This window comes from Stegostoma tigrinum, chromosome 6, assembly GCF_030684315.1.
Source record: "Stegostoma tigrinum isolate sSteTig4 chromosome 6, sSteTig4.hap1, whole genome shotgun sequence".
NCBI lineage: Eukaryota > Metazoa > Chordata > Chondrichthyes > Orectolobiformes > Stegostomatidae > Stegostoma > Stegostoma tigrinum.
In genome coordinates, this window is record NC_081359.1 from 51,739,682 (window position 1) to 51,764,234 (window position 24,553).

At 39.8% G+C, this 24,553-nt stretch overlaps 1 protein-coding gene across 6 annotated transcripts in view; it reads left to right on the forward strand.

Annotated features, from left to right (window-relative positions):
- Window positions 1-24,553, forward strand: part of grm5b (glutamate receptor, metabotropic 5b) — a 678,909-nt gene that overhangs the window by 581,422 nt on the left and 72,934 nt on the right. For all 6 annotated transcript variants that reach the window (XM_059646560.1, XM_048533155.2, XM_048533158.2 and 3 more), the window contains exon 7: window positions 8,970-9,096. In XM_059646560.1, the coding sequence (XP_059502543.1) occupies window positions 8,970-9,096 (127 nt within the window). The remainder of the gene's footprint in view (window positions 1-8,969; window positions 9,097-24,553) is intronic.

Below are 24,553 nucleotides of genomic sequence, written 5' to 3' on the forward strand. Positions count from 1 at the left end.
AAACTCATAAACAACACCCTCACTGGAATAAAATTCACCAGAGAGGAGGAGAAGAACAAACAACTCCTATTCCTGGACGTCATGGTAGAGCGCAAGACAAATGGGGAACTGCAAACGAAAGCACACCGAAAATCCACACACACAGACCAGGTATTGAACTTCAATAGTCACCATCCCAGCATACACAAACAAAGCTGTGTGTGAGTGTTATTTAAAAGGGCAATAACACACTGCAGCAACATGGAACTACGCCAAGAGGAGGAGGAATACCTCTAACAAGTGTTCAAGGATAATGGATATCCAAAGAATTGGGTCAGGAGATGCCTACAGGAACAGCCTCAGAAAAATTCTACACGCCCTGACACACTCATCACACTACCCTACTTCAGGAACACGTCAGAACTCACCACAAGACTTCTACGACTGCTGGGCATCAGAGTGGCACACAAACCCGTATCAACCCTACAACAATTGCTCACTCAAACTAAAGACCCACTCCCCGCCATGGACAGGACCAATATCATCTACAAGATCCCCTGCAGAGACTGCGAGAAACACCACTACTTCGGACAAACAGGAATGAAATTAACAACAAGAGTACATTAACACCAATTGGCTACAAAAAGACACGACCAATATTCACTCATCTCAATCCACAAGGACAAGGAGAACCATGACTTCGGCTGGGACAACACCAAGATCCTGGGACAGGCTAGGCAGAGACATGCACAAGAATTCCTGGAAGCATGGCAGTCCATGATGCAGACTATTAATAAACACATTGAACTCGACCCCATATACATTCCACTACGGAGGAAACCCAGAAGTAAGGCAATCCATCGCAATGGACCCCAGAATTTAAAAACCAGGTGGGAAAACACACCGGCACTTCATCAGAGGTTGCACTGAGGGTGTTACCAAGCAAGGTAATGAAACATTTACGGAACAACAAACCAGCTCGGCGAGCCAACCAACCTCAACATCACTAATACTAATGGAGGATGAATTCCTGGAGAATGTACAAGCTGGGTTTCTAGAATAAAGCATTTAGGAACCAAATAAGAATCAACAGTTGGGATTTAGTATTACAATTAGAAAGGACTAATTGATAACTTTAATAATAAAGGAGGTTTTGCAAAGTAGCAACTGTAATATCAAAGATTATTAGCAAAGTATCAAAATAATATATTCCATTCTGAAACTAGGGTCTGAAATCTGAAGTAAAGAAAATATAAAGGTACAAACAGCAAATAGCTATGGTGTATTGAAGAAACACACTAAAATATTTGACAGTAAACAGGCAATGGCTAGTATTTGAAGAAATATAATACAAATATACAATTCTTTAATGTACTCTAACATGCACACATCCCCAGAACCTGATGTTCTACATCCCAGACTGTTGGAGAAACTGTCTATGCAGATGGTCATTGCTGTTGTATTGGTGCTTCCTTAGGAACCAGAAATTACATCCCGGGTAGATAAATGGTAAACCTGTACCAGAATACCTTATTGACGATGTTCACATCTCTGCAGCCTGCACACTGGTCCTTTAGCATACTTTCACTCGTGTATAGTCCTTCAGTGAAACCACTTGTTTTGCATAAGTCTGTAGTATAATCTTGGTGGGCTTCAATGGTAGTGCCCTCAAATTCTCCCTGTGGATAGATTTGGGAATTAGGAACACTGTTGCGCCTGTATCTACTTCTATTTTTATCGTCTTCCCCGCTACTTTGAGAAGAATCCTGCAACCAGCAGCTTCACTGCATACCAATAGTATGTTTATCTGAAACTTTGCTGACTCTAGGCCTTCTGCTTCTTCCATAGCCCCACCTGACTTCCTATCTAGCATGCACCTTATACATTGTCCTCAGGGTTGTTTCTTTCTGATTCTATGTCTCTTGTTTTGCAATTTTGGGCAATATGATCCACTCACTTACACCCATGGCACTGGGCTTCTTGAGTCCAACACATTGATTTCTTGTGGTCATTCTTGTTACATCGATGACATTCGAATGCAGTTGGTACTGCATTGTGCTGAGTTTCCACTACTTGATGCGCCTGGGTGTTGTCAGCTAACTGGGTTGCTTCACTTGTAGTCAACTCCATCGAGATAGCAATTTTGGAAATTGTCTTGAAATCCATAGTTTATTGGCCAGATCTCATCCTCTTCACAGGTTGTACTTTGCTTCCTTTGATACCAGGAATTATATACCTGGTAGACAAATAGTAAATCTGAGTACGAACACTTTATTGTGATTGCTCTCACAGCCACAGCTGGTTCTAGACTGGACCAAAGCTCTGCCCCCACTCCCTGGGTCACCTGACCGGCTCGCTTAAGCGGGCGGCACCCTTTCTATAAACATAACAGAGGCAATGATGATTATCTTCCAAAATTCCTTAAATTCTGGAATAATTGCTGTGGATTGGAAGGTAACAGATGAAACTCTACTGCATAAGAAGGGAGTGAGAGAGAAAACAAGGAATTACAGATGTTTCCTCCTTATATCTGTAGTAGGGAAAATGCTAGAATCTATTATAGGGGATGGGATAAATAAACACCTGGTTGTCGATGATCTGATTGAACATAATCAGCATGGATTTGCAAATGGGAAATTAAACATGAACCTGTTGGAGATTTTAGAGGATGTTACGAATTAAATTGATGTAGTCTACATAGATTTTCAGAAGATTTTTGACAAAATACCCTGCAAGAGGCTTGTTTTTAAAATAATAACATAAAGGATGGAATGCAATATATGGGCTGAATTAATGATTGACTAATGGACAGATAATAGAGGATATGAAAAAATTGTTCATTTTTGCATTGGCAGACTGTGACAAGTGGGGCACTATAAGCATCATTATGTAAAGTTGGGGACCAAGTATAATATTTCTAGTTTTGTGGATGGTACAAAGCTAAATGGGAATGTGTGCTGTGGGAAGAATGTGAAGTGGCTTCAGGGTGATTTGGAGAGGCTTATAGAATGGGCAAGAACATGGTAGATGGAAGATAACATGGAAAATTATTAGGTTATCCAAATTGTTTAGAGTAACAGATGGGCAGAGTATTTCTTCAAAGGTAAGAGATTGGAAAGTGTATATGTACAAAGGAACCTAGATGCCCTTCTTAATAAGCCACTTAATGCTAGTAGGCAGGTGCAGCATACTGTTAGGAAGACTAACGAAATGTTAAATTTTATTAGAAGAGGATTTGAGTACAGGAATAGTGAAGATAGCTTCAATTGTATAGGGCCTAATTGGACTACACCTAATGTAAATGTATACAATTTCAGTCTCCTTCAAAATAGATATTACCTTGGAAGGCAACAATGGTTTATCGTGCTCCCTATGATCAGAGATTGGACAGACTGCATGTATTCTCTGGAGTTTTGAAGAATGAGAGGCCATCTCATTTAAACTTACAAAATACTTAAAAGGTATAAACAGTGTAGCTGCAGGTACAGCATTTCCCCTGCTCAGGGAGTTTAGAACATGAGGGCACAATTTAAAAATATGGAGATTCCACTAAAATCCAAGGTTAGGAGATTTGTTTCTACTCAGAGGTTGTCAACCTTTGAAATTCCTACCATTAAGGGTTATGAAAGCTCAGTCTTTGGGTATGTTTAAGGTAGAGATTGATAGATTTTTGATTACCAGAAGTGTACAAGGTTATAGAAATAAGCACTGATGTGTTTGATCAGCCATCATCATCTTAAATTACAGGGCAGGCATGATAAGCTGCATTACCTATTTCTGTTCCTATGTTCCCACAAAAACTAACAGGAAAGTTGGATCAAAATTGGGATAATAAAAAAAGTTAAAGTTTGAATGAGATCAAAGGAAGTGGTTGATATAGTTGCCAGAAGATGTGTTGAGCCAGAGGATGGTCAGGAATTTAGACTCCAGCAATAAATAATAAAGAAACTGATCAAGAAAGGAAAAAGAGAACATGAATGCAAGCTAGGAAGAAACATAATGCTGAACATAAAAGGTGATAAATCTTTGGAATTCTGTACCACACAAGACCATCGAGTTTGTTCAAGACAGAAATTACTGGACTTTTGGATACTAATGACAAAGAGATGCTGAAACAATGCAGGAAAATAGAATTGAGGCATATGATCAACCATGATCTATTTGAATAACACAGCAGGTTCAACTGGCTGGATGACCTGATCTCACTGCTTGTACACACCAGAAAGTATCCGGCTTACTGCTTCTCATTTCATACAATGCTTCCCCAACCAATGATGTAAAAAACCTATCCATTTAATAGAATGTCAAGAAATCTTAGGAAGGTTGTATAGACTGATCAACTAGAAAGATATAAATAAACTTTGTAATTTGCTGTGCCTCAGTGGCTTGCACCATACTGTGCTGATCCTGTCAGTAAATTGTCATTAGTAACATCACAAAGCCTTAGAGCTTTTAAGGGTTTGTTTGTCTCTGCTGTTGTGAAGCTGATAATTCAGATTTGAGATTCAGTCGCATCTAATCTGCTTTCACTGCAAATTGCCTTCCAGCCATAGATGTGTCTGACTGCATCGAGCTCGTGAAGTTTAGAAAATAAGCAACAATTTGTTAGGCTTAACAGGGGGCTTTGTGATGTTGTATCATTGTGCTGAGCCATGCAGTGGTCTCCTACTGATTGAGCACAAACTGAGTTTTTATTTCAAGCTTGTGCAGGAAGTATTTTATCAAAGCGAGGGGAGATAGGCTACAGGACAATTGGCTTTGAGGAAAACTGTTAGATATGATTGCTTGTCTCTCTTCTGAGAGATGTCTGAATCTGGTGTCCATGCCCATCAGTGTGAGTGAGATCTACAACTAATGAGAAATATAGGAGCCAAATAAGTATCATCCCTGAAAATAACTGTACAGAGGTTGGTTCCCACCACCAAATCACCCTGTATTTACTACTGCACAGTAAACTGGCTGTAACTCAGAGTCAGTTGTCAACTGAAAAGATCCTAATGTCTTGGTTATGTTGGTCAGCCAAGGCTGTACTGATTGGCCCAGATTAACAAATTCAATCAAGATCCTCATAGTCAATAACCTCAACCTGGTTCCAATCATTACATCTCTCCCCCACAAGTCTAGGGATGTAGGTCTAGTCTTTTGCTTGTAGCTTCTCTTGCGACATTTTTTGCCCCAGGTCCGGTTTCTCTGACTTGGACTGAGACACGGGCTGTGTAACTGGACCTTGGGCTGTCTGTTGCATCTGGAATATCTTGGCAGAGTTTACTCCTCTTGTTCTGGTAGTAACGGTATCGAGGCTGCATCCATTTCAAACTCTGAGGCTTCTTCAACACCAGACAGAGGGGGAGCACTTGCAGTCTCTGATGGGCATTTTTGGCTATTCTGTGGGGTCAAGTATGTTTTGCTACTGCCCCATATGTGAGGTATCAGCTTTCAGATGATTCATGTTTGTTCAGGATGGAATCACCTCACATCAACCTCACCTTATACTCGAATGAGGCCATTTCCATGGTTCCAACACCAAACATCGTTCTCTGAATTAAATTATCTTTCTCACTTAGAGGAGGCATTTGGGCAACATTGTTCCTGCTTCCATTTTAATCTCCCTGCCCAGGTCTGGAAACATCAGGTTTAACCTGGTGCGGAGTCTTCTCCCCATCAGCAACTCTGCTGCAGCTATCCCTGTTGTTGATTGTGAGATGGTCCCACAATCGAACAGGAACGGGGACAGTTTGGAATTAATTGATACTGTAGGCTGCTTTGTGAGGTCTGCCATCAATGTTTGGACTGCTCTTTCCAATAGACCATTGGGTGAAGGATAGTAGCAAGATAAGTATCATCCCTGAAAATAGCTGCACAGAGGTTGGTTCCTGCCACCAAGTCACCCCGTATTTACTACTGCATAGTAAACTGTCTATAACAAGCAGGATGGGTAACTGTCCTTATGTGTCGAATGCAATTTGAATGTGAGTTTGCTCGCTGAACTGGAAGGTTAGTTTTCAGTTAGTTTGAAAACTAACCTTCCAGCTCAGCGAGCAATCTGACATCCAGAGCCTCAACCTGAGCTCCAAATCTTCTCAAAACTCGCTAGCGCCTATGGGCGCAATATGCTAATGAAAACTAACCTTCCAGCTCAGCGAGCAAACTCATATCCAGAACCTCAACCTGAGCTACAAATCTTCTCAAAACTTGAATGCAATTTGACTTTAACAAATATTCAACCTCCCTGCTGGTAAATGACATCCCTTTATCTGTGACCGATACATTCAGGAATCCATGTATTAGCAAATGATGCTCATAGCTTCTCAGCTGTCATCCCTGGGTTTGCTGAACAAACGTTGTACACCTCCAGGCACTTTGAATGGGCCATCCACAATGATCAGGAACACTGAGCCCATGAAGAGACCAGCATAGTCAACATGTAACTGAGTCCATGGTTTACCCAGCCACTTCCACAAATGTAGGGGTGCTGCTTGTGGAAATTTTTGTCCTTGTTGCACTCTGGGCACTGCCCGACTGACGCAGTTATGTCAGTATCCAACCCTGGCCACCTGACATAGCTTTTTGCCAGCACATTTGTCTTGGAAACCCCTGGATGACCCTGGTGGAGTATCTGGCAGTGACATTTCCTTGTTCCCCACAGTAATATGCTGAATCTTTGTCAACCAGTTCTGCCTCAATAGGCTTGGGCCCAAGCCTTTTACTACCATCAGTGGTAACTGTACCAACTACTTCTCATGGGGGACTGGAACTGAAGTCATACCCTTAATTTGCAACAGTTTCCCAGTGTGTATTCTCAGTCTAGCTGAGGTCTTACGCTAACTTAAGGGTTGGAGTCCCAAACAAATCTTGTTAAAGACAGATTCTGCAAACAAATAGCTGCACCGGTATCAATCTCCATGACAACAGGGTGAGCATTTAATCCAAATATTAATTTTAGTCAGTTCCAATTTGGGTGTCATTAAGTAATGCAACTGTTCCAACCCACATTTAGGGGGACTTCCCAAGTGTGTGCACTCTCCTGGGTGCCAGCTTATGTGTTTTCTTAGCCAAGTCAGGCCTTGTAGGACTCTTTTGCTGTCTTGAGGCCACATACCAGCAGTAACTGCAATGGCTCACTGGTCCAGATTCTGAAGAACTGTTTAGCCACTTGGCTCAGGCTCAGTTTTGTTATGGGGTTTTATTGTGGGTTGGCCTACAGTCCCTCTGCTCAGGGCATGCCCTGTGTTAGCCTCTGCAATTGCCTACACTCAAGTAGTGTTCCCCAAGCTCAGTTGGATAGGTGAGGGTGTCCACTTCTGTTGGAATGCTCTATAATTCCTATACTCCATTTGCTGCATTTTCTAATGACAAAGCCAATTGGAGTTGCCAGTTTGAAGCCCAGTTGATCTTCAGCTGGTACACACTTCTGCATGGTTACATCATTAATCCTATACACCAGTTGGTCTCTCAGCATCTCATTCAGGCTTAACCTAAAATCACATGCCTCTGCTAGTCGTCATAACCTCATCAAAAATCACAAAAGGGATTACCCTGGTTCTCCTACCACCAAATAAAACCAACTGTGTCTCAGTATTAGAGCAGGTTTGGGGTCATAATATTCCTTAACCAGCTCCTCTTGACTTTTGGAAGGTTTTAGTGTTTGGTGCCTCTGGTAAAGTTAAACCCCCTATAACCAAAAATGTTGCGAGTCCACACGCAGTCAGAAGGATCACTCATTGTTTTTAATCTGCCCCAATGTCACTTGCCTGGGGAAAAAATATCACATACTGGGCCCAGTCTTCAAAAGCACAGTCAAATAACTCATGTTTCCCAAATAAAGGCATGATGCCAGAAATGTTTACCCCAGCTCCAAGAAGATGGTTGACAGAAAATGTTCTTTTGGCATGTCCTGTTTTCTCCCTTCACCTCTGAAATAACGTCATAGAGACTGGTCCCTGTCACCGAGTCACACTTTCTTTACTAGTATACAATACACAGGCTGTAGCTAGCCAGCACCAAAAACAAAGTTGCTGGATAAGTTCTATGTGAGGGACTTTTCTGAGTTCTGAGGAAGGGTCACTGGACCAAAATGTTAACTCTGTTTTCTTCTTCACAGATGCTACCAGACCTGCTGAGCTTTTCCAGCAACTTTGTTTTTGTTCCTGATTTACAACATCCACTATACTTTTGGTTTTTATTTCTGTAGCCATCCAGCTTGGAGTCAAACCTCAACTGAGGCAATTCTTATCTCTTGGTTATATTGGTCAAGCAGGGCTTTCCTGGTTGGCCCAGATTAAGAATGTCAATCAAGAACCTTATAATCAATGAGTTCAACCTGGTTTACAATAACATTTTAATTTGCATCTCTTATGTTTCCTTCTAAATTCAGTTTCATTAGTGCCCCTTTTTACACCCAATTCTTTAGTAAATTGGTTAGTTAAATTTTATCAGGTTTTTCAAAAAGTATACAACACTGAACAAGTCAGAATTCTAACTCAAATGTTGGTGTTGTATCATGAACTCCCTGTAATGCAAAAACATTTACTGTCCAGAAGTTTGCTGCAATGAAAGAAAAGTACGTCATTATTTATCCCTATGGCAATAACAAGAACAGTTTAAAAAAAATTAACATAATACACTTAAGTGTTTTACTATGGTACCTACTTGGTCTAAGATGGTACTATGGCATTGCAATTAGGTTAGTTCCAAATTTACGTACTTGTAATCTATTATAACATACTTACCCTGCAAAACGTTTGATGTATGATACTAAGAGAGAATCCCATGAATGTCTTCACTTACTACATGTAGCACAATGAACTGTTCAGACACTGAAATTTCACAAACAAATCCTTGTGGCTGTAGCAAGATAGAATCAGAATGGATCTCAGTGACAACAAATCAAATGTTGTCATTAATTCAAAAGATCACTATGAAAGTGTTTTGTTGACAATACAATATGAATAAACCATGATTTTGTTTAATATGTTGATTAATTTGAACAGGTAATCAGGAAAGGAGAGGTGAGCTGCTGCTGGACCTGTACTCCATGTAAGGAAAATGAATTTGTGTTTGATGAGTACACCTGCCAGGCATGTCTGCTCGGCTCTTGGCCAACAAAAGATCTCAGAGGTAAGAGCTGGGGCTGGTTCTAACATAACAACCTGTGACCAAGTCTGAAGCAGTCTTGGAAATTGCAATTTGAGTAGCATTGGCACAGTAATACAAACCAATTTGTTTTGAATAAACACAGCTGAATAATACTTTTAAGTTACTTTGACACATTAAATGCTTCAGGTATGACCCGACCTGAGCTCCATAGTTGATCATTTGTCAGAGCAAATGAATAAGTTTGAAATGTTAATGCACAAATGATGCATGATTTCAACCTGTAATATCAGAATAAATCAATAGATGAATTGTTTAGTTCAGCCATTTAAATTAAATTTACCACAAGTCAAAATGAAATGTATTAATTGTGCTGAAATAATTGTATTCAAAAATAATTAAAACAGGCATATTTAATAAAAACAATTCAGAAAAAGAAAATCCAAAGTCTGTAATTGTAGCAAATACAGCAAAAGACAGTAATAGTTTGGAAATTGCAAAACTTTTGATGGCAAACTCTCAGAATTATCCCTCTAGTACTAACCTGAATTTAAGGATTTTGTGCAAACCAGATTAATGCAGAAATCCCATTTACTTTTTGTGAAACTGCACTGTGGAATCCACTGCCTGCAAAACCAACACTACCACCACTACCAGATGATCTGCAAAATCATTTAATGTTGCAAAAGCCTCCTGGTTTTGCTAAGATATCAACTGAAATAACATAAAAAGTACTTATTTTTCTTCGGAAAGATGTAACTGAGTTTCCAATGACAATCTGAAGAATAACTATTGTTGACCAATAGGTACACTACTGATAATGTAACATTATATTTTTGAAGTATTGTTAAATGTCTCTGTTATGATTCAGTACTATTTTATGAACTACATTTCCTTAAGTGATAATTTTTGTTTTCATAATGACTCAGATTGAGACCATTATTATTAAATTTGAGTTGGTGCTTTTTCTTTCTAGCCAATTGTATGAAGTGATTTGGAGCAGAGATGTAGAGTAAGGTTGAGTATCACCTATAATTCCAAAGAATGGCTGAAAATTTTAGGTAACCTAGATTTGTTCCTATAAAAAGCAGTTAACAGCTATGTTCACAGTTTTCAGTGTTACTTAACAACGTAAACTGGACTGAAGAGTAGTCAAGGTGACACTTTTATTTCAGGAGTGAAAAGTAGACTGGTTAACCAAAGTACAGGGATAAGATTGAAGCATTCATAAACATGAAATAATCAAAAAGAGTTTGGGGCAGTAGAGACTTGTTCAAAAGTGAACATTTTCACCTGAACTGGAAAAGGACAACTACCCTTGTGGAGAAATTTTCTAGTTCTGTTCTGGTGTCTTTTAAAAGTAGTGGAGCGTGGGGGGTGGGGGGAGGTGGGATCCAAAGTGCTGGCTCTCCCTGATAAATTGAAAATTTTCAGGCTGTTCATTTATCCCATTTTTGACAATAGGTACCAACAATTTTCACACCATAGATGTTAAGCTAACTGGTCTGTAATTCCCTGGTCAGAGACAATGGGAACTGCAGATGCTGGAGAATCCAAGATAACAAAGTGTGAAGCTGGATGAACACAGCAGGCCAAGCAGCATCTCAGGAGCACAAAAGCTGATGTTTCGGGCCTAGACCCTTCATCAGAGGGCCTCTCTGATGAAGGGTCTAGGCCTGAAATGTCAGCTTTAGTGCTGTATCGTTCTATGTTTTATGTAATCTCCTTGTTTTGCCCATTAGCAGTTTTTAGCCTTACCTAAATCTAAAACTCTAGTAGCTGACTCATGCTTTTTTCCTTTCAAATGCTGAATTGAACTTGACCATGTTATAATCACTATTTGTATAACTTGATAAGTGCAACTGATAAGTTCATATTAAAGAAAAAATTATACAGGATCAGCATACTAAAAAAAAGGTTTTGAATGATTAAAATCATGAGTTTTCATATATTAGAAAATTACAATAGCAGGAACAATTGCTTTTTACAAGCTAGTTCATGAGCAGTCCCTTATCAGCTCCATTTGAATGTATAAATAATTTCAACCCACGACTTAATAGAGGGCAGAGAATAGTTAAAATAAAAATATATCTGCAACACTAGATCTTAATAATTGCTGAGTTAGCCGCATTTCTTCAGATGAAGAGCTACAAAATGTCATTGTCCTTGTGATTGTATGCTGTTTTCTTTCCCCCTTATCAAATTAGATGGAATTATATTTTTTTAAGAGAGTAGCCCAACTATGAACAATTCATCTTGTTTGTTATCCTTAATGCAGTTCTGAATGAAGCTTTTAGAATTGGACCATATTTTGACATTGTCAATAACTTCTTGTTCATTGTTTAAAGAAAACATGCAATTAACAATAAAAATAAAGGCATAATGTAATCTGAAGTTTATGTTCCTCAAAGTAAATCTAGGTTTATACCACAGCCAGGAATATTTTTATTGATGAATTTAGTGTTAATTTGCTATTTAATCAACCAGCATAAAGTGGACATTCACCTTAGTAGAATAATATTGATACCTTTTGTTATTTCCTATCAAAAAGGGGAATTTTTAAGATATTGAAAATGTCAAGCTTCACATACATCTAATTCATTTATGGAAATTAGTTAAATTTGCACGCTTTATTCAGATATATTCTACATATCATCATAGCTATCATCCAATTTCATAAAATTTGAACATTTTGAATTCTGGCAACATCCTTATAATTTGTTTAGTTTAAATATTAAAATTAGGTTAATTGCATTCCAATTAATATACATTTTTGTTTACTCTATCAAATGCATACTCCACATTTTGCCTTACAGACATGGATCATTTTCTGGAAAATATAATTTGTTCAAGTAATCCATATATGATTATCAATATAACAATGTCATCTGTCTTAGAATGAATTAATAGTTTTTAACAAATTGTTGAAGGAAATGTATAGGCTATAACCATGAAAATAAGCAAGAAAATAGTAACAGGTATATTTTCGTCAACCCACTGAGCCTGATCCACAACTTAATTAGATCTTTACAGTTCTGCACCTCAATTCCGTTTCGCCACCTGAACTCCATACATTTTGATGTATTTGCCTCACAAAAATCTGTTGATCTTAGTACTAAATATTCCAATTCACCCAATATCTACTGCCATTTGAATAGCAATTTTAGATTTCCAAAGTTCTTTGAAAAATTGTAAAGCGATTTTGCTCTAAAAGGATTGAGATTCAATTTTAAGATAATCTCCACTGTTCAGTGGAAAGTTTCTTTGTAACTTCTCTGCAGTAAATGCACTATTCCAAAACATGCAACTAACCATTTTAGCCTGATATCAGTTGTGGAGAAATTGGAAACTATTACTAAAGAAATGCTACTTCGAAACTCAGAACTGATTAGGAGAGAAAACATTACTTTTCAAAGTGGGAATTGTGTCTGTTGCATCAGGAAAATGATTGCTTGTAGTTTATTCAGATTTTCAAAGGTATTCCAATAATGTGCCACAAGATAAGGGGACTTGGAGTGAGGGTAATATGTTAACATTGATGCAGGATTGATTAAGGGACAGAAAAAATGGACTATAGTGGTCTTTTTCACTAGTAGTGTTCCATTAACAGCCATTACTGTTGCAAGCATTATGAGCACTGAAGGGCTGACACCCATCTCATCTTCCCAAACTCTTAATCCTTCTTGCCCTCTATGTTTCCTGCTCATTCACTGGATACGTCTCACACACTGTCTGGCAGCATCCAAGTAAGTGCTAGGAAGTGAAGCTAAGGGCTACATCAAACAGCCTGCTTAGGAGCATGAGATACACTGTGCAGTGTTGTGGTCACCGTGTCAACAGGAAGAATATTACTATTTTGGAAAGGGTGCAACAAAGATTCATGAGGATTTTGCCAGAACTGGAGGATTTGAGTTGTAAGGAAAGGCTGAATAGGCTGGGGTTTTCTCCCTGGAGTGTTGGAGGCTGAGGGGTGACCCTATAGAGGCTTCTGAAGTCATGAGGGGCATAACAAGGGTCTTTTTCTCAAGGTGAGGGAGTTCAAAACTAGAAGGCATAGTTTTAAGCTGAGAAAGGAAATATTTAAGAGAGACCTGAGGGGTAACTTTTCACACGGAGGCTAGTTCATATATAAGATGAACTATCAGAAGAAGTAATATATGGAAGTACAGTTACAAAATTTACAAAACATTTGGATAGGTACATGAATAAAAGAGGTTTAGAGAGACATGGACCAAACGCTGGCAAATGGGACTAATTTAGTTTGGGAAACCTGATCAGCGTGGATGAGTTGTGCTGAAGGGTCTTGTTCCATGCTGTATAAATCTGACTCTGTGACATCTCCTTATGTGCAAAGCGATCTGAAAGAGCTGTCCCTGAGACAAAAGTGTTGAATGACTGAAGTGGTATGAAAGTTCGTGTAAGAGGTATTGGGAGGGTAGTGATTTTTCAATCCTGACTTGTATGGAGAGAGAGTTGAGGCTGATGCTGGACATGGAACATGCAGGGATATTGCTCTGAAGAGGGAGTTGCATGATGATCAGGACAAACATTTTGTAAGCCGCAGCTACCAAACACCTTCTGTGATTTATGTGTCAGAGTTTGGGCTGTTCCGTTTCCTGGGAAAGAAGAATTGGTAATAGGATCACTGAATCACCCACTATCAACATCCTGGGGTTTACCATTGACCAGAATCTCAACTAGACTCACCACATAAACATAATGGCTATAAGAGTAGGTCAGAAGTTAGGAATAGTATCATGAGTAACTCAACTCCTGACTCCCCAACGCCCCACAAGGCCCAAGTCAGGAGTGTGATGAAGTACTCCCCACTTGCCTGGATGAGTGCAGCCCCAACAACACTCAAAAATCTTCACACCATCCAGGAAAAAGCAGCTGCTTGATTGGCATTACATTTCACAAGCATCTACTCCCACCACCACTGACGCTCTGTAGCCAAAGTTTGTGTTATCCAGTAGAAGCGCTGCAGAAATGTACCTAAGATCCTCAGATAGCATCTACCAAACCCATGATCACTTTCATCCAGAGCGACGAGGGCAGCAGATACATGAGAATCCCACCACCTTCAAGTTCCCTCCAATGCACCCAATATCACTTGGAAATAGATGACTGTTCCTTCACTGTCACTGGGTCAAATTCTAGAATTAGCTCCCTTCAGGTATTGTGGGTGAATCTACAACATGTGGACTGCAACAGTTCAACACCACCTCTTCAAGGGCAAATAGCTACGGGCAATAAATGCTGGCCAATCAGCAATACCGACAAAGGATCGAAATAAAACCATAGAAATGTCAGCTCAATGGGTGGTGAGATTCACATTCATGGAATCAAGGTTGTCTTCACTCATTGGTGAGATTCTGACTTTTTCATTCACTCTGCCCTTCTTACCATTGCTCCTACCATGACAGAAAGGAGGAAATTCCACCACAGATCTGCATTCTGTCCTTCAGCCAATTTTATATTCATATAATTCTTTAATATTTCTAGGAATTAGGTTTGAGAACAAGTCTATTAATAACATCTCACTGAAAGCTTTCTGAAAATCCAATTCACATCAACCACCATACCTCATCAACACTCTCCCCATCATTTCCTCAGAACTTGATCAAGTTACATAACATGTCTTTCAAACATTTGTGACAACCTTGAATTATTGGCGCATATTTTGCAAATATCAATTAAATGTTACCCATTTTATTTGTCTCTAGATATCTTTACTGGAATTGGACTAACTAGCTTAACTATAATTTCTGAGTTTTTCCTTCTTCCCCTTTTTTTGAAAGAGTGTAAAATTGTTTCTAATCAGTCACTCATTCTGAATATAATGACAAATTATTTCGGTACTTTGGACCCTGCAAATATCCTGAGCTGAGATGCCAAAGACCAAAGAAAGGAAAACATAATTACTCACCACTCACTGTCTTTGAGCCAATTAATCCTAAACCTAACCTGGAATTATAGATTTTGATACCAGACCAGAGACCTCGATCTGTTATGGACCAATCCAGATACCACCTTATCCCCCACACCGCCTCATACATCACCACCATCATCATCGCCACTACTAATGTATTGTCAGGAAATAACCTTAACCTAACTTTTATATTTATTTAAAGGTAAATGTAAGGTGATGCATTTGAAATGATTCAATTGGTCCACCACTGGTCTTTAATCAATAAACACCTTATTCTTGCAACCCACATTAAAATAAAAAAAAAGAAATAGCATAGCTAGAACTCTATTGAAATAATTATCAAGATAATGTTTTATTAAACCACTAATTGTCAACTGTTCCAATATGGGGAGCATTCCATAAACATACCCTTTGGTAAAAATGCAAAACAGCAAAACAGTTATGAGTCTCAAATGCTGTGTTTCTCCTATGCAGAGGAAAGAAAAATATGCCCTGTTGATTTTTAAGAGGAAACCTTGCTGTCTAAGACTTCAACTTAGCAGCCAAGACCTCAAGCTTTCAGCTCAGCAGTCAGTAGAAACCTTTTTACTAATTGAAAGTCAAACTAAAGTCTTCCTGGGTCTGAGTGAACCCTGATCTTGCCTACTTATGATTCCTTTCTTAAAACAAAGTACCTAGGGAAACTTCAAAAGCTGTTTACCAACTGCAAATCTGAAAGAGATATTTCAGTACCACCGTGGCAACACCGCTCTGCAAGAGAAACAGCATAGAATACATCTCTCTTAAATGCACAGTACCATCACACACCAAATTATTCGAAAAAATAACAGCCGATCCACACAAATATCACAGTGATTTGTATTATTTCAAATTAAATGCTTGGAACAAGGATCATAGGTTAATTTTTTGACACAATAAAAGTTCTCATCCCCACCTGATCATTGAGGTTCTAATTTAATACAGACATTTACAGCATTGAATAATTTAATCAGCATAGTAATAAGCTGTCACAAAATATCTTTTTAAATCACTGAAGCTTCGAACAACATAATAATTCGTGAGATTATTACATTAAAAGGGAGGGAAAAGTTTCATGAAATTAAAGCTAAAAGTGGAAGTACATCATCTGTTCAGTCAGCATCTAAACGAGAAGGCTCGCATAATGATTTAGGTGAGACCCTCTATTACTTGCACATCCAAATTTATTTTTCAGATCAACTGTGCTTTTTGCACCATTTTCATTCATTCAAGTTGACTGTTGTAAGTTGTTGAATATGTCTCTGAGTCCATTTCCAACACTTGGAGCTGGAAATCCCTCTCCTTCTCCTTCTCTCATCCCTCCTCTCTTTTACTCCAACTCTAGGCATGTTTTGTATTTTACTTTGTTCAGCTCTACTTGGATGAGGAGCCATTAATCTTTTTAAGTTCTAATTCGTCATCTACAGTCCTAATTGTGGACTCTGTGCAGCTCACCCAGCACTTTGAAGATATAATTCTGTTTTACCTTGCTGGACATTATCACCTGTGTTTTCCAAGCCACAGTCTTTGCTCAGGGTAGCCAACATTTCAGAAATTAAATTTTCCTGTTCTGTGCATGTCTTGAAATCAAAACGTTCCATTTACTAATGTTTAAGTAAGAAAATTATGCTGTGATTGTTTGTTCATTTTGCTTTACAAATTATTTCAGCTAACCTTTTTTTTTCTTTTGGTTTCCAATCAGTTTTTTTTAAAGGTCATGTCTCTTGTTTTGAGGCTTCTGTCAAACTTTTGATTCAATTTCAGTCAAGACCCCAGTTTCTGTTTTGGACAGATTGCAAGTTTTAAAACAATCCTTGTTATTATTTTCACTGCTGATCTAAAGCAGATCATGATATAATTTTTTCCTTGATTTCAAACAGTGAGAGCATAGTTCTCCTGCTGCATCTGTTGATGAGCTGTAACTGCATAACGGCTATAACTGTGGTAAAGTCAAACCAGAAGTATAGTTTATTTCACACACTCCCAGATGTTAAGGAAATCTCACAACACATGCATACTTACCAACAAACAAGGAGATATAGAATCCGAATATAGAAAGAGATATTTAGTTAGCAATAACTTAAATGCAAATCGACCAGTTTACCAGTTTATCAACATCCTTACTCTTACAATGGAGTCTAAAAGCCAAATATTGGACTTAACAGTCTGAAATTCCTTGTAGAGGTGGATGAATGGCCTGCCAACAATTGAGGAGCTGTAGGCAATTTCCTCTCTTTAAAAACCCCTTCAAAAGGCTTTTGTTTTACTGTTTCATACTTTCAGAATGCACAAGTGCAGGTTGTAACGGCATTTTTCTAAAGCCAGTGATATTTCCTTTGTTAGACTTGGCAACATCCAACAAGAGCAAACAGAGTCAATGCTTTGAGTTAGCATATAGCTCCCTGATGCGCTCAATGCTTTCTATGCTCAGTTCAAACAGAATGCCAGTGGCACAACGTCACTTGCCCTGATAGCGCCAGATGCATCTGTTCCCTTCGTCACTGCTACAGACATCAGGTCGGTCTCCCTGAAAGCAACTTGAAGAAAGAAACAGGCCCAGACAGAGCCCACAGCCATGCGCTTAGATCCTGTGTGGACCAGCTGGCAGAGGGTATTCATTGATATCTTCAACCCCTCCTTGCTACAAGCCGAAGTTCCCATCTCCTTCAAGAAGGCCACCATCATCCTAGTGCCAAAGAAAACTCATGCTAAGTGCCTTCATGACTACCGCCCAGTGGCTCCGACCTCTTTAATCATGAAGTGCTTCGAGAGGTCCACATCAACATAAGCTGCCCAGGCTGCCTCGATCCCTTGCCTACCAATATAACAGGTCCACAGCGGATGCAATTTCCCTAGCCCTGCACTCATCCCTGGAACATGTGGACAACAAGGACACATACGTCAGACTCCTAGTCATCTGCTAGAGGTCTGCCTTCAACACCATAGTCCTGTCCAGGCTGATCTCAAAACTCTGAACCCTTGGTCTCGGGTCTGCCCTCTGCAACTGGATCCTCAGCTTCCTGACCCATAGACTGCAATTAGTGAAGATTGACAACTGCACCTCCTCCACGATAACCCTCAACACTGAGCCCCCACAAGGGTACATTGTCAGCCCCCTACTGTACTTCCTGTACACCCATGACTGTGCAGCCAAATTCCAAAAGAACACTTTCTACAAGTTGCACACAGCATCACCATAGTAGATATCAAACCATGATGAGACAGAATACAGAAAGGAAATAGAGGGATGTCTAGATGTCATGATCCAATGATAACAACCTCTATCTCAATGTCGGCAAAACAAAAGTACTGATCATTGACTTCAAAAGAATGCAGGAGAACACATCCCCATCTACATCAATGAAGTGGAGGTTGAACGTAAAGTTCCTGGGAATGACAATAACAGACAATCTCTCCTGGACTTCCCACATAGATGCAATGGTCAAGGAAGCACAACAATGCCTCTTCTTCCTCAGGTGGCTTAGGAAATTTATCAGATCCATAAGGACCCTTACCAATAGGGGAGGTGATGGTTAGTGGTATTATTGCTGGACTGTTAATCCAGAGACCCAAATAATGTTCTGGGGAATCAGGTTGGAATCCCACCATGGCAGATGGTGGAATTTGAATTCAATAAAAATATCTGAAATTAAGAATCTAATGTTGACTGTGAATCCATTGCCCATTGTCAGGAAAAACCCATCTGGTTTATTAATGTCCTTTTATGGAAGGAAACTGCCTTCCTTACCTGGTCTGGCGTACTTGTGACTCCAGACCCACAGCAATGTGGTTAACTCTGAACTGCCCACTGGGCAATTAGGGATAGGTAATAAATACTGCCTAGCCAATGACCCCCCCCACCTCCTCATTCCATTAATGAATAAAGGAAAAAAGAACTTTTACAGATGGACCATAGAAAGCATACTATCCATGTGCATAATAGCCTGGCACGGCAACTGCTCTGCCTAAGACCATGAGAGGCTACAGAAGGTTGTGTGCACAGCCCAGATCATCTTAGAAACCAACCTCCCATCCATGCACTCCTTGCTGCCGCAGAAAGGCTGCCAACATCATCAAAGCACCGCCCCACCCCCCACCCAACCCAGTAATGCTCTTCTACAATCTCTTCTTTCAGGCAAAATATACTAAAGCTTGAACACATGCACAAACAGGCTCAAGAACATCTTCTACCTTGCCATTAATATGCTGATGAATGTACTCTCTAACTTTAAATAATGTTAATCTTGTTTAATATTGATCTTGCTTCATGCACCTCCCGTGTAGTATAACCTGTATGCCTCAATCTGTCTAAGCACCCTATGATCTTTGTTTGCTTACTATGATCTGCCTGTACCGCTTGCAAACAGAGCTTTTCATTGTACTTAGGTACACGTGACTACAATAAATCAATTTAAATGGTGACCCTTTCTCAGCTCTGACTTGAAACAGTGACTGTGTTTTCTCTCCAAAGATGCTACTTGACCTGCTGAGTTTCCCCATCAATTTCTGTTTTTGTTTCAGATTTCCCAGCTTCTGCAGTTCCTTGTTTTATTGTATCTGAGATAATGGGAGCTGCAAATGGTGGAGAAATCGAGATAACAAAGTGTGGAGCTGGATGAACACAGCAGGCCAAGCAGCATCTTAAGAGCACAAAAGCTGACGTTTCAGGCCCGGACCCTTCATCAGAGAAGGGGGATGGGGAGAGAGTTCTGAAATAAATAGGGAGAGAGGGGGAGGCATATCGAAGATGGATAGAGGAGAATATAGGTGGAGAGGAGACAGGCAAGTTAAAGGGGCGGGGAATGAGGCTGTAGAGGTGAGTATAGGTGGGGAGGTAGGGAGGAGATAGGTCAGTCCGGGTAGGATGGACAGGTCAAGGAGGCGGGATGAGGTTAGTAGGTAGGAAATTGAGGTGGGAGGAGGGGATAGGTGAGAGGAAGAACAGATTAGGGAGGCAGGGACGAGCTGGGCTGGTTTTGCGGTTTCTTTTGCTCAATTGTAGCCTGGAGTTGGGACTGTTAATATTCTAATTGTATGCTGTAAGGGGCACTCCTGACTCCTTAATCATCTCCTTTTTCACCACTATATAGTTAAAAACGTAGTTGGGTTCAATACTGTGGGAGTTACATTCCCAAGCCTCTTGATGGAAGAGAGCAGGTATCATCAAGACAAAAGTTTGCATTGCAGACAAACAACTGATTATGGCCTATTCCAGGCATTGTGGAAAGTCAGTTGACACAACATCTTGAAGGATGGGTGTAACTTGGAATTTTATTGTACAAGGTTTTCATTCCCCCTTTGTAGAATATCATCACTACAAGAGATTATAACAAAACGGTTGGTGTCCAAGTCTCAACAGGAGCTGACTGTATATTTATTGTGTGGCTGATGTTGACTTTCATAAACATTCCTGGAGAACATTCAGTCCTAAAGAGCTGCAATAAAGTGAGAGAGAAGAGGGCATGCAGATAGTCATCAGCACCTACAAGAGTGAGAGAGAGAGATAGGTTCCTGGTTTCTAAGACAGCAGAAGAAAGGTTGGGGACAGCAGCTTCAGAAAAAGGATGAGAGAGAGCAGAGACAGTAGTTTCATAAAGAGTGTGAGAGAGGGTGGAGTCACCAAACAATGCGAGAGCAGGGAATTGCAGATTCATGTAGAGAAGAGCAGATGAAAATTGATGGCAGAGAGCCCATTCAACCTGTTTCAGAGCCAAACAGAGAGGTCGTAGGAAATCAGGTAAGTGATTGTTAGGTTTTTCATCTGTATCTCTTTTGATAGTCAGGTCATGAGGTGTTATTCTAGCTAAAGAGCAAAATTAAGAAATTCACTTTTAACATAGTCAACATTAAAATTAATTAAATACAGTAGAAATAGCAGATGATGTATTGCGAGTGTAGTATGTGAGAGCTGGTGGATGCTATTGTCATCCATGGTGAGCACATCTGCAATAAGTGTTGCCTGCTCAAGTAACTTTAACTCAGAGTTGATGAGTTGGAGTCAGAGCTGCAAATGCAATGACACATCAGGGAGAGGTAGAGCTACCTGGCCTCTGATAAGAGGTTGTCACACCTCTTAGATTAATTACATAGAATGTCAGGGACAAGAGAGTATTTCTATAAGTGAGGTGTAGTAATGAGGGATAAAATAGTCAGGAGACTAAATATTATTCTCCGCAGCAAAGACAGAGCCCTGAAGGTTATATTGTCTACCTGTTGCCAAGGTTCTCTTCCAGGCTAGAAAGGAACTTGGAGTGGCAGGGGAAAGTTTCAGTTATAGCATCACAGAATCCATACAGTATGGAAAGAGGCGATTCAGTACTTCCAGTTTGCACTGACCCTCCGAAGATCATCTCATTCAGATGCAGCTGCCCACCTGATGCCCATAACTCTATATCTCCCAAGGCTGATCCACCCAGCCTGTACATCCCTGAATACTATGGGGAAATTTAGCATGGCCAATCCACCCAACCCGCACACCTTTGGACTGTTGGAAGAAATTGGAGCAGCTCGCAGATACCTTCGCAGACACAGGGAGAACATGCAAATTCCAGATAGTCACCCGAGTTTGGAATCAAATCTAAATCCCCAGCGCTGTGAGACAGCAGTGCTAACTACTGTGCCATCCAGTTATTGTGGACTATGTGAGTCAAAAGCAGAACCACAATAACAATTTCAGAACTGCTACTTGAGCCACATGTTAATTAGGATAGGATAAGTAAGGCTAGAAAGTTGTGTGGCTAAAAGCTTTGTATTCAAGAAGTGGATTCTGATTCATGGGGCATGGCAACAGTACCTCTGGAAAGAGAGAGGTGTTCAATTGGGATATACTTCACTTGAACCATGCTGAGACATTATCCTGGAGAATCATATTACTAGGGTTGTGGATAGGGGCAATAAAATGTGGAGCTGGAGAAGGATAGTGGGCCAGATAACATCAGAGGAGCAAGAAAGTCCAAGTTTCAGGTCTGGATCCTACATCAGGACTCCTGATGTGCTTCTCCAGCTCCACATTTTATCAACTGTGACTTCTGGCATCTGCAGTCTTTACAGCCTCCTTGTGGATAAGGGTTCAATAATGTGATTACAACGGTAGGAAACTTGTCATGTTTGTCAGCAGGTTACACTCAAGATGGTAGCCTATGCTCAAGGAGTCCTGATGCATTTTTTTTCTTGTAGCCTCTGATACCAGGGGTTCAGAAATGGCCAGTGAGCCACTCTACATTTAGGAATTGGAAGTTGGACAGCCCACCACCCTCTTGGCTCTATCTGCTGTGTTGTGGACATTTTTCCTCCTGGATTGAGAAAGAGATTAACAGTGATGAAAGTGAATGGACTATCTTTTATTTTTGTTGTAGGTGGAGAGGTTTAGATTAGAAAAGATTCCCTACAGTATGGAAACAGGCCCTTTGGCCCAACAAGTTCACACCCCCCTTGAAGCGTCCCACCCCAACCCATCCCCCTATAACCCACACACCCCTGAACACTATGGGCAATTTAACATGGCCAATCCATCTAGCCTGCACATCTTTGGACTGTGGGAGGAAACTGGAGCACCGGGAAGAAACCCACGCAGGCACGGGGAGAATGTGCAAACTCCACACAGGCAGTCGCTCGAGGTTGTAATCGAACCCGGGTCCCTGGTGCTGTGAGGCTGCAGTGCTAACCTCTGCGCCACCTTGCCGCCCTGAGTGAGTGAGTAGGCAGTACTGGTTAGCCTAATACCTATTGGGACAAAGCTGGAGTCCATTATTAAGATGGAAGTAGTACTGGATTTATAAAAGCTTAACATAATTAAACATAATCCATATGGTTTGTGAAAGGGAAATTATTTTTGAAAACATTCCTCATCATCCCTGAAGATTTAACAAGCAGAGATGAAAAAGGGTGTAATTGGATTTTCAAAAGAAATGTTTGATCGAGTTGCAGATAAAATGCCATTGCACAAAATAGCTCATGGTATTATAGCCTGTGCACTTTGGTAAAAAGAATCACAAGGTAGACTATTATTTAAATAGAGAAAGACTCCAAAAAACTGCATCACAGAGGGATGTGGGAGTTCCTGTACATGAAATACAAAGTGAGCAAGTAGGTGCAGCAGCTAATTAGAAGGCAAATAGAATTTTGGTCTTTATTGTTCAGGAGTTGGAGTCTAAGAATAGGGGAATCTGGTTACGGTTTTGGATCTGATATTTAAATAGGATACACTGACATTAATGGGTGTTCAATAGAGATTGACTAGATTGATTCCTAGGATGAAAGATTTGACTTTTCAAGAACGACGAACCAGCTTAGGCCTTTATTCAATAGTGATTATAAGAATGAGCAGAGGTCTTATTAAAATATATAAAATTCTGAGGGGGCTTGACAGGGTAGTTGTGAGAAGATGTTTCACCTACTATGGGAGACCTTGGGGATATAGTTATGGGATAAGGATCTCCTCATTCAGGAGCAAGATATGATGAATTTACCCTCTGGAGGTAGTGATTGTTTTGGATACTCTAACCAGAGAGTTCTAGAGGCAAGATCATGTAAAATATTTAAAAGGGGAACTACATAGGTTTTCAAAATATTAATGAGTTGAGGGCTATGAGGAGCTAGGACAAAAATGGAGTGGGGACCCAGACAAATTATTCATTATCTTATAGAATAGCCTACTTTCGCTCTTGGTTATTATCTTATATAAGTTCAAACATAGAATTTATAGCAGTCATCTTTTTTGGGCTGATTGTATTTTCTTATTGTGTTTTATTATCTGGACTAAATATCTTGCGTCTCTTTTGTTCCTCTCTGTATATCCCCTTCTAAATGTTATTGCCCTTTTGTTCCATTCTCTCTTATTTCCCATGCAATCTATTTCTAACTTGTCCCCTGCTATTCAGTTCCCTTTCTTGACCTGCCTCCATCTTTTCTCATTGCCACCAATTCTATTTTTATATAATTTGGAGCTAACTGATTGGACTGACACCTACATAATTAAAATCTGAGAGTGTTCCCTTGATCTTTAATTTAGCTTTGATGGTAGATCCATGGAAAATCCCAGAAAAGCTTTTATTATATTTCTCTAAACGTTGTAGAGAATTGAAACCCTGTAGAAATGAACCACATGAAGCCTTCATTATAAAGAATTTGCATTTAGTGTAGAGGAAATAATTACCTCACAGGTGAATTTATGCAGAAATTATGGAAAGATTCTTGATTTGACAATACATAACCCACTCATTCAGTTCCACGATATTAAATTATAACTCCAACTTCAAGAAACATTTCACTTCTTTCAAACTTTATTATTCTACAAAGAATGCACCTCCCACATTATTGCATTTCCTACTTTTCTCCAAGTGAACTTTACAGCAATAAAGGAATCCAGGCAATATTCCCTTTATACATAATCTGCAGGCTTCCAAGTCTCAATTCCGTCTTGCTGTTTCAATGACTGCAGACTACTTGCACCTAACAGCAGGTTGGTGTACTGAAATTCCTACAAATTTTACTAGTTTTACATTAGAGGAGCTTCTCAAATCTTGCAGAAGC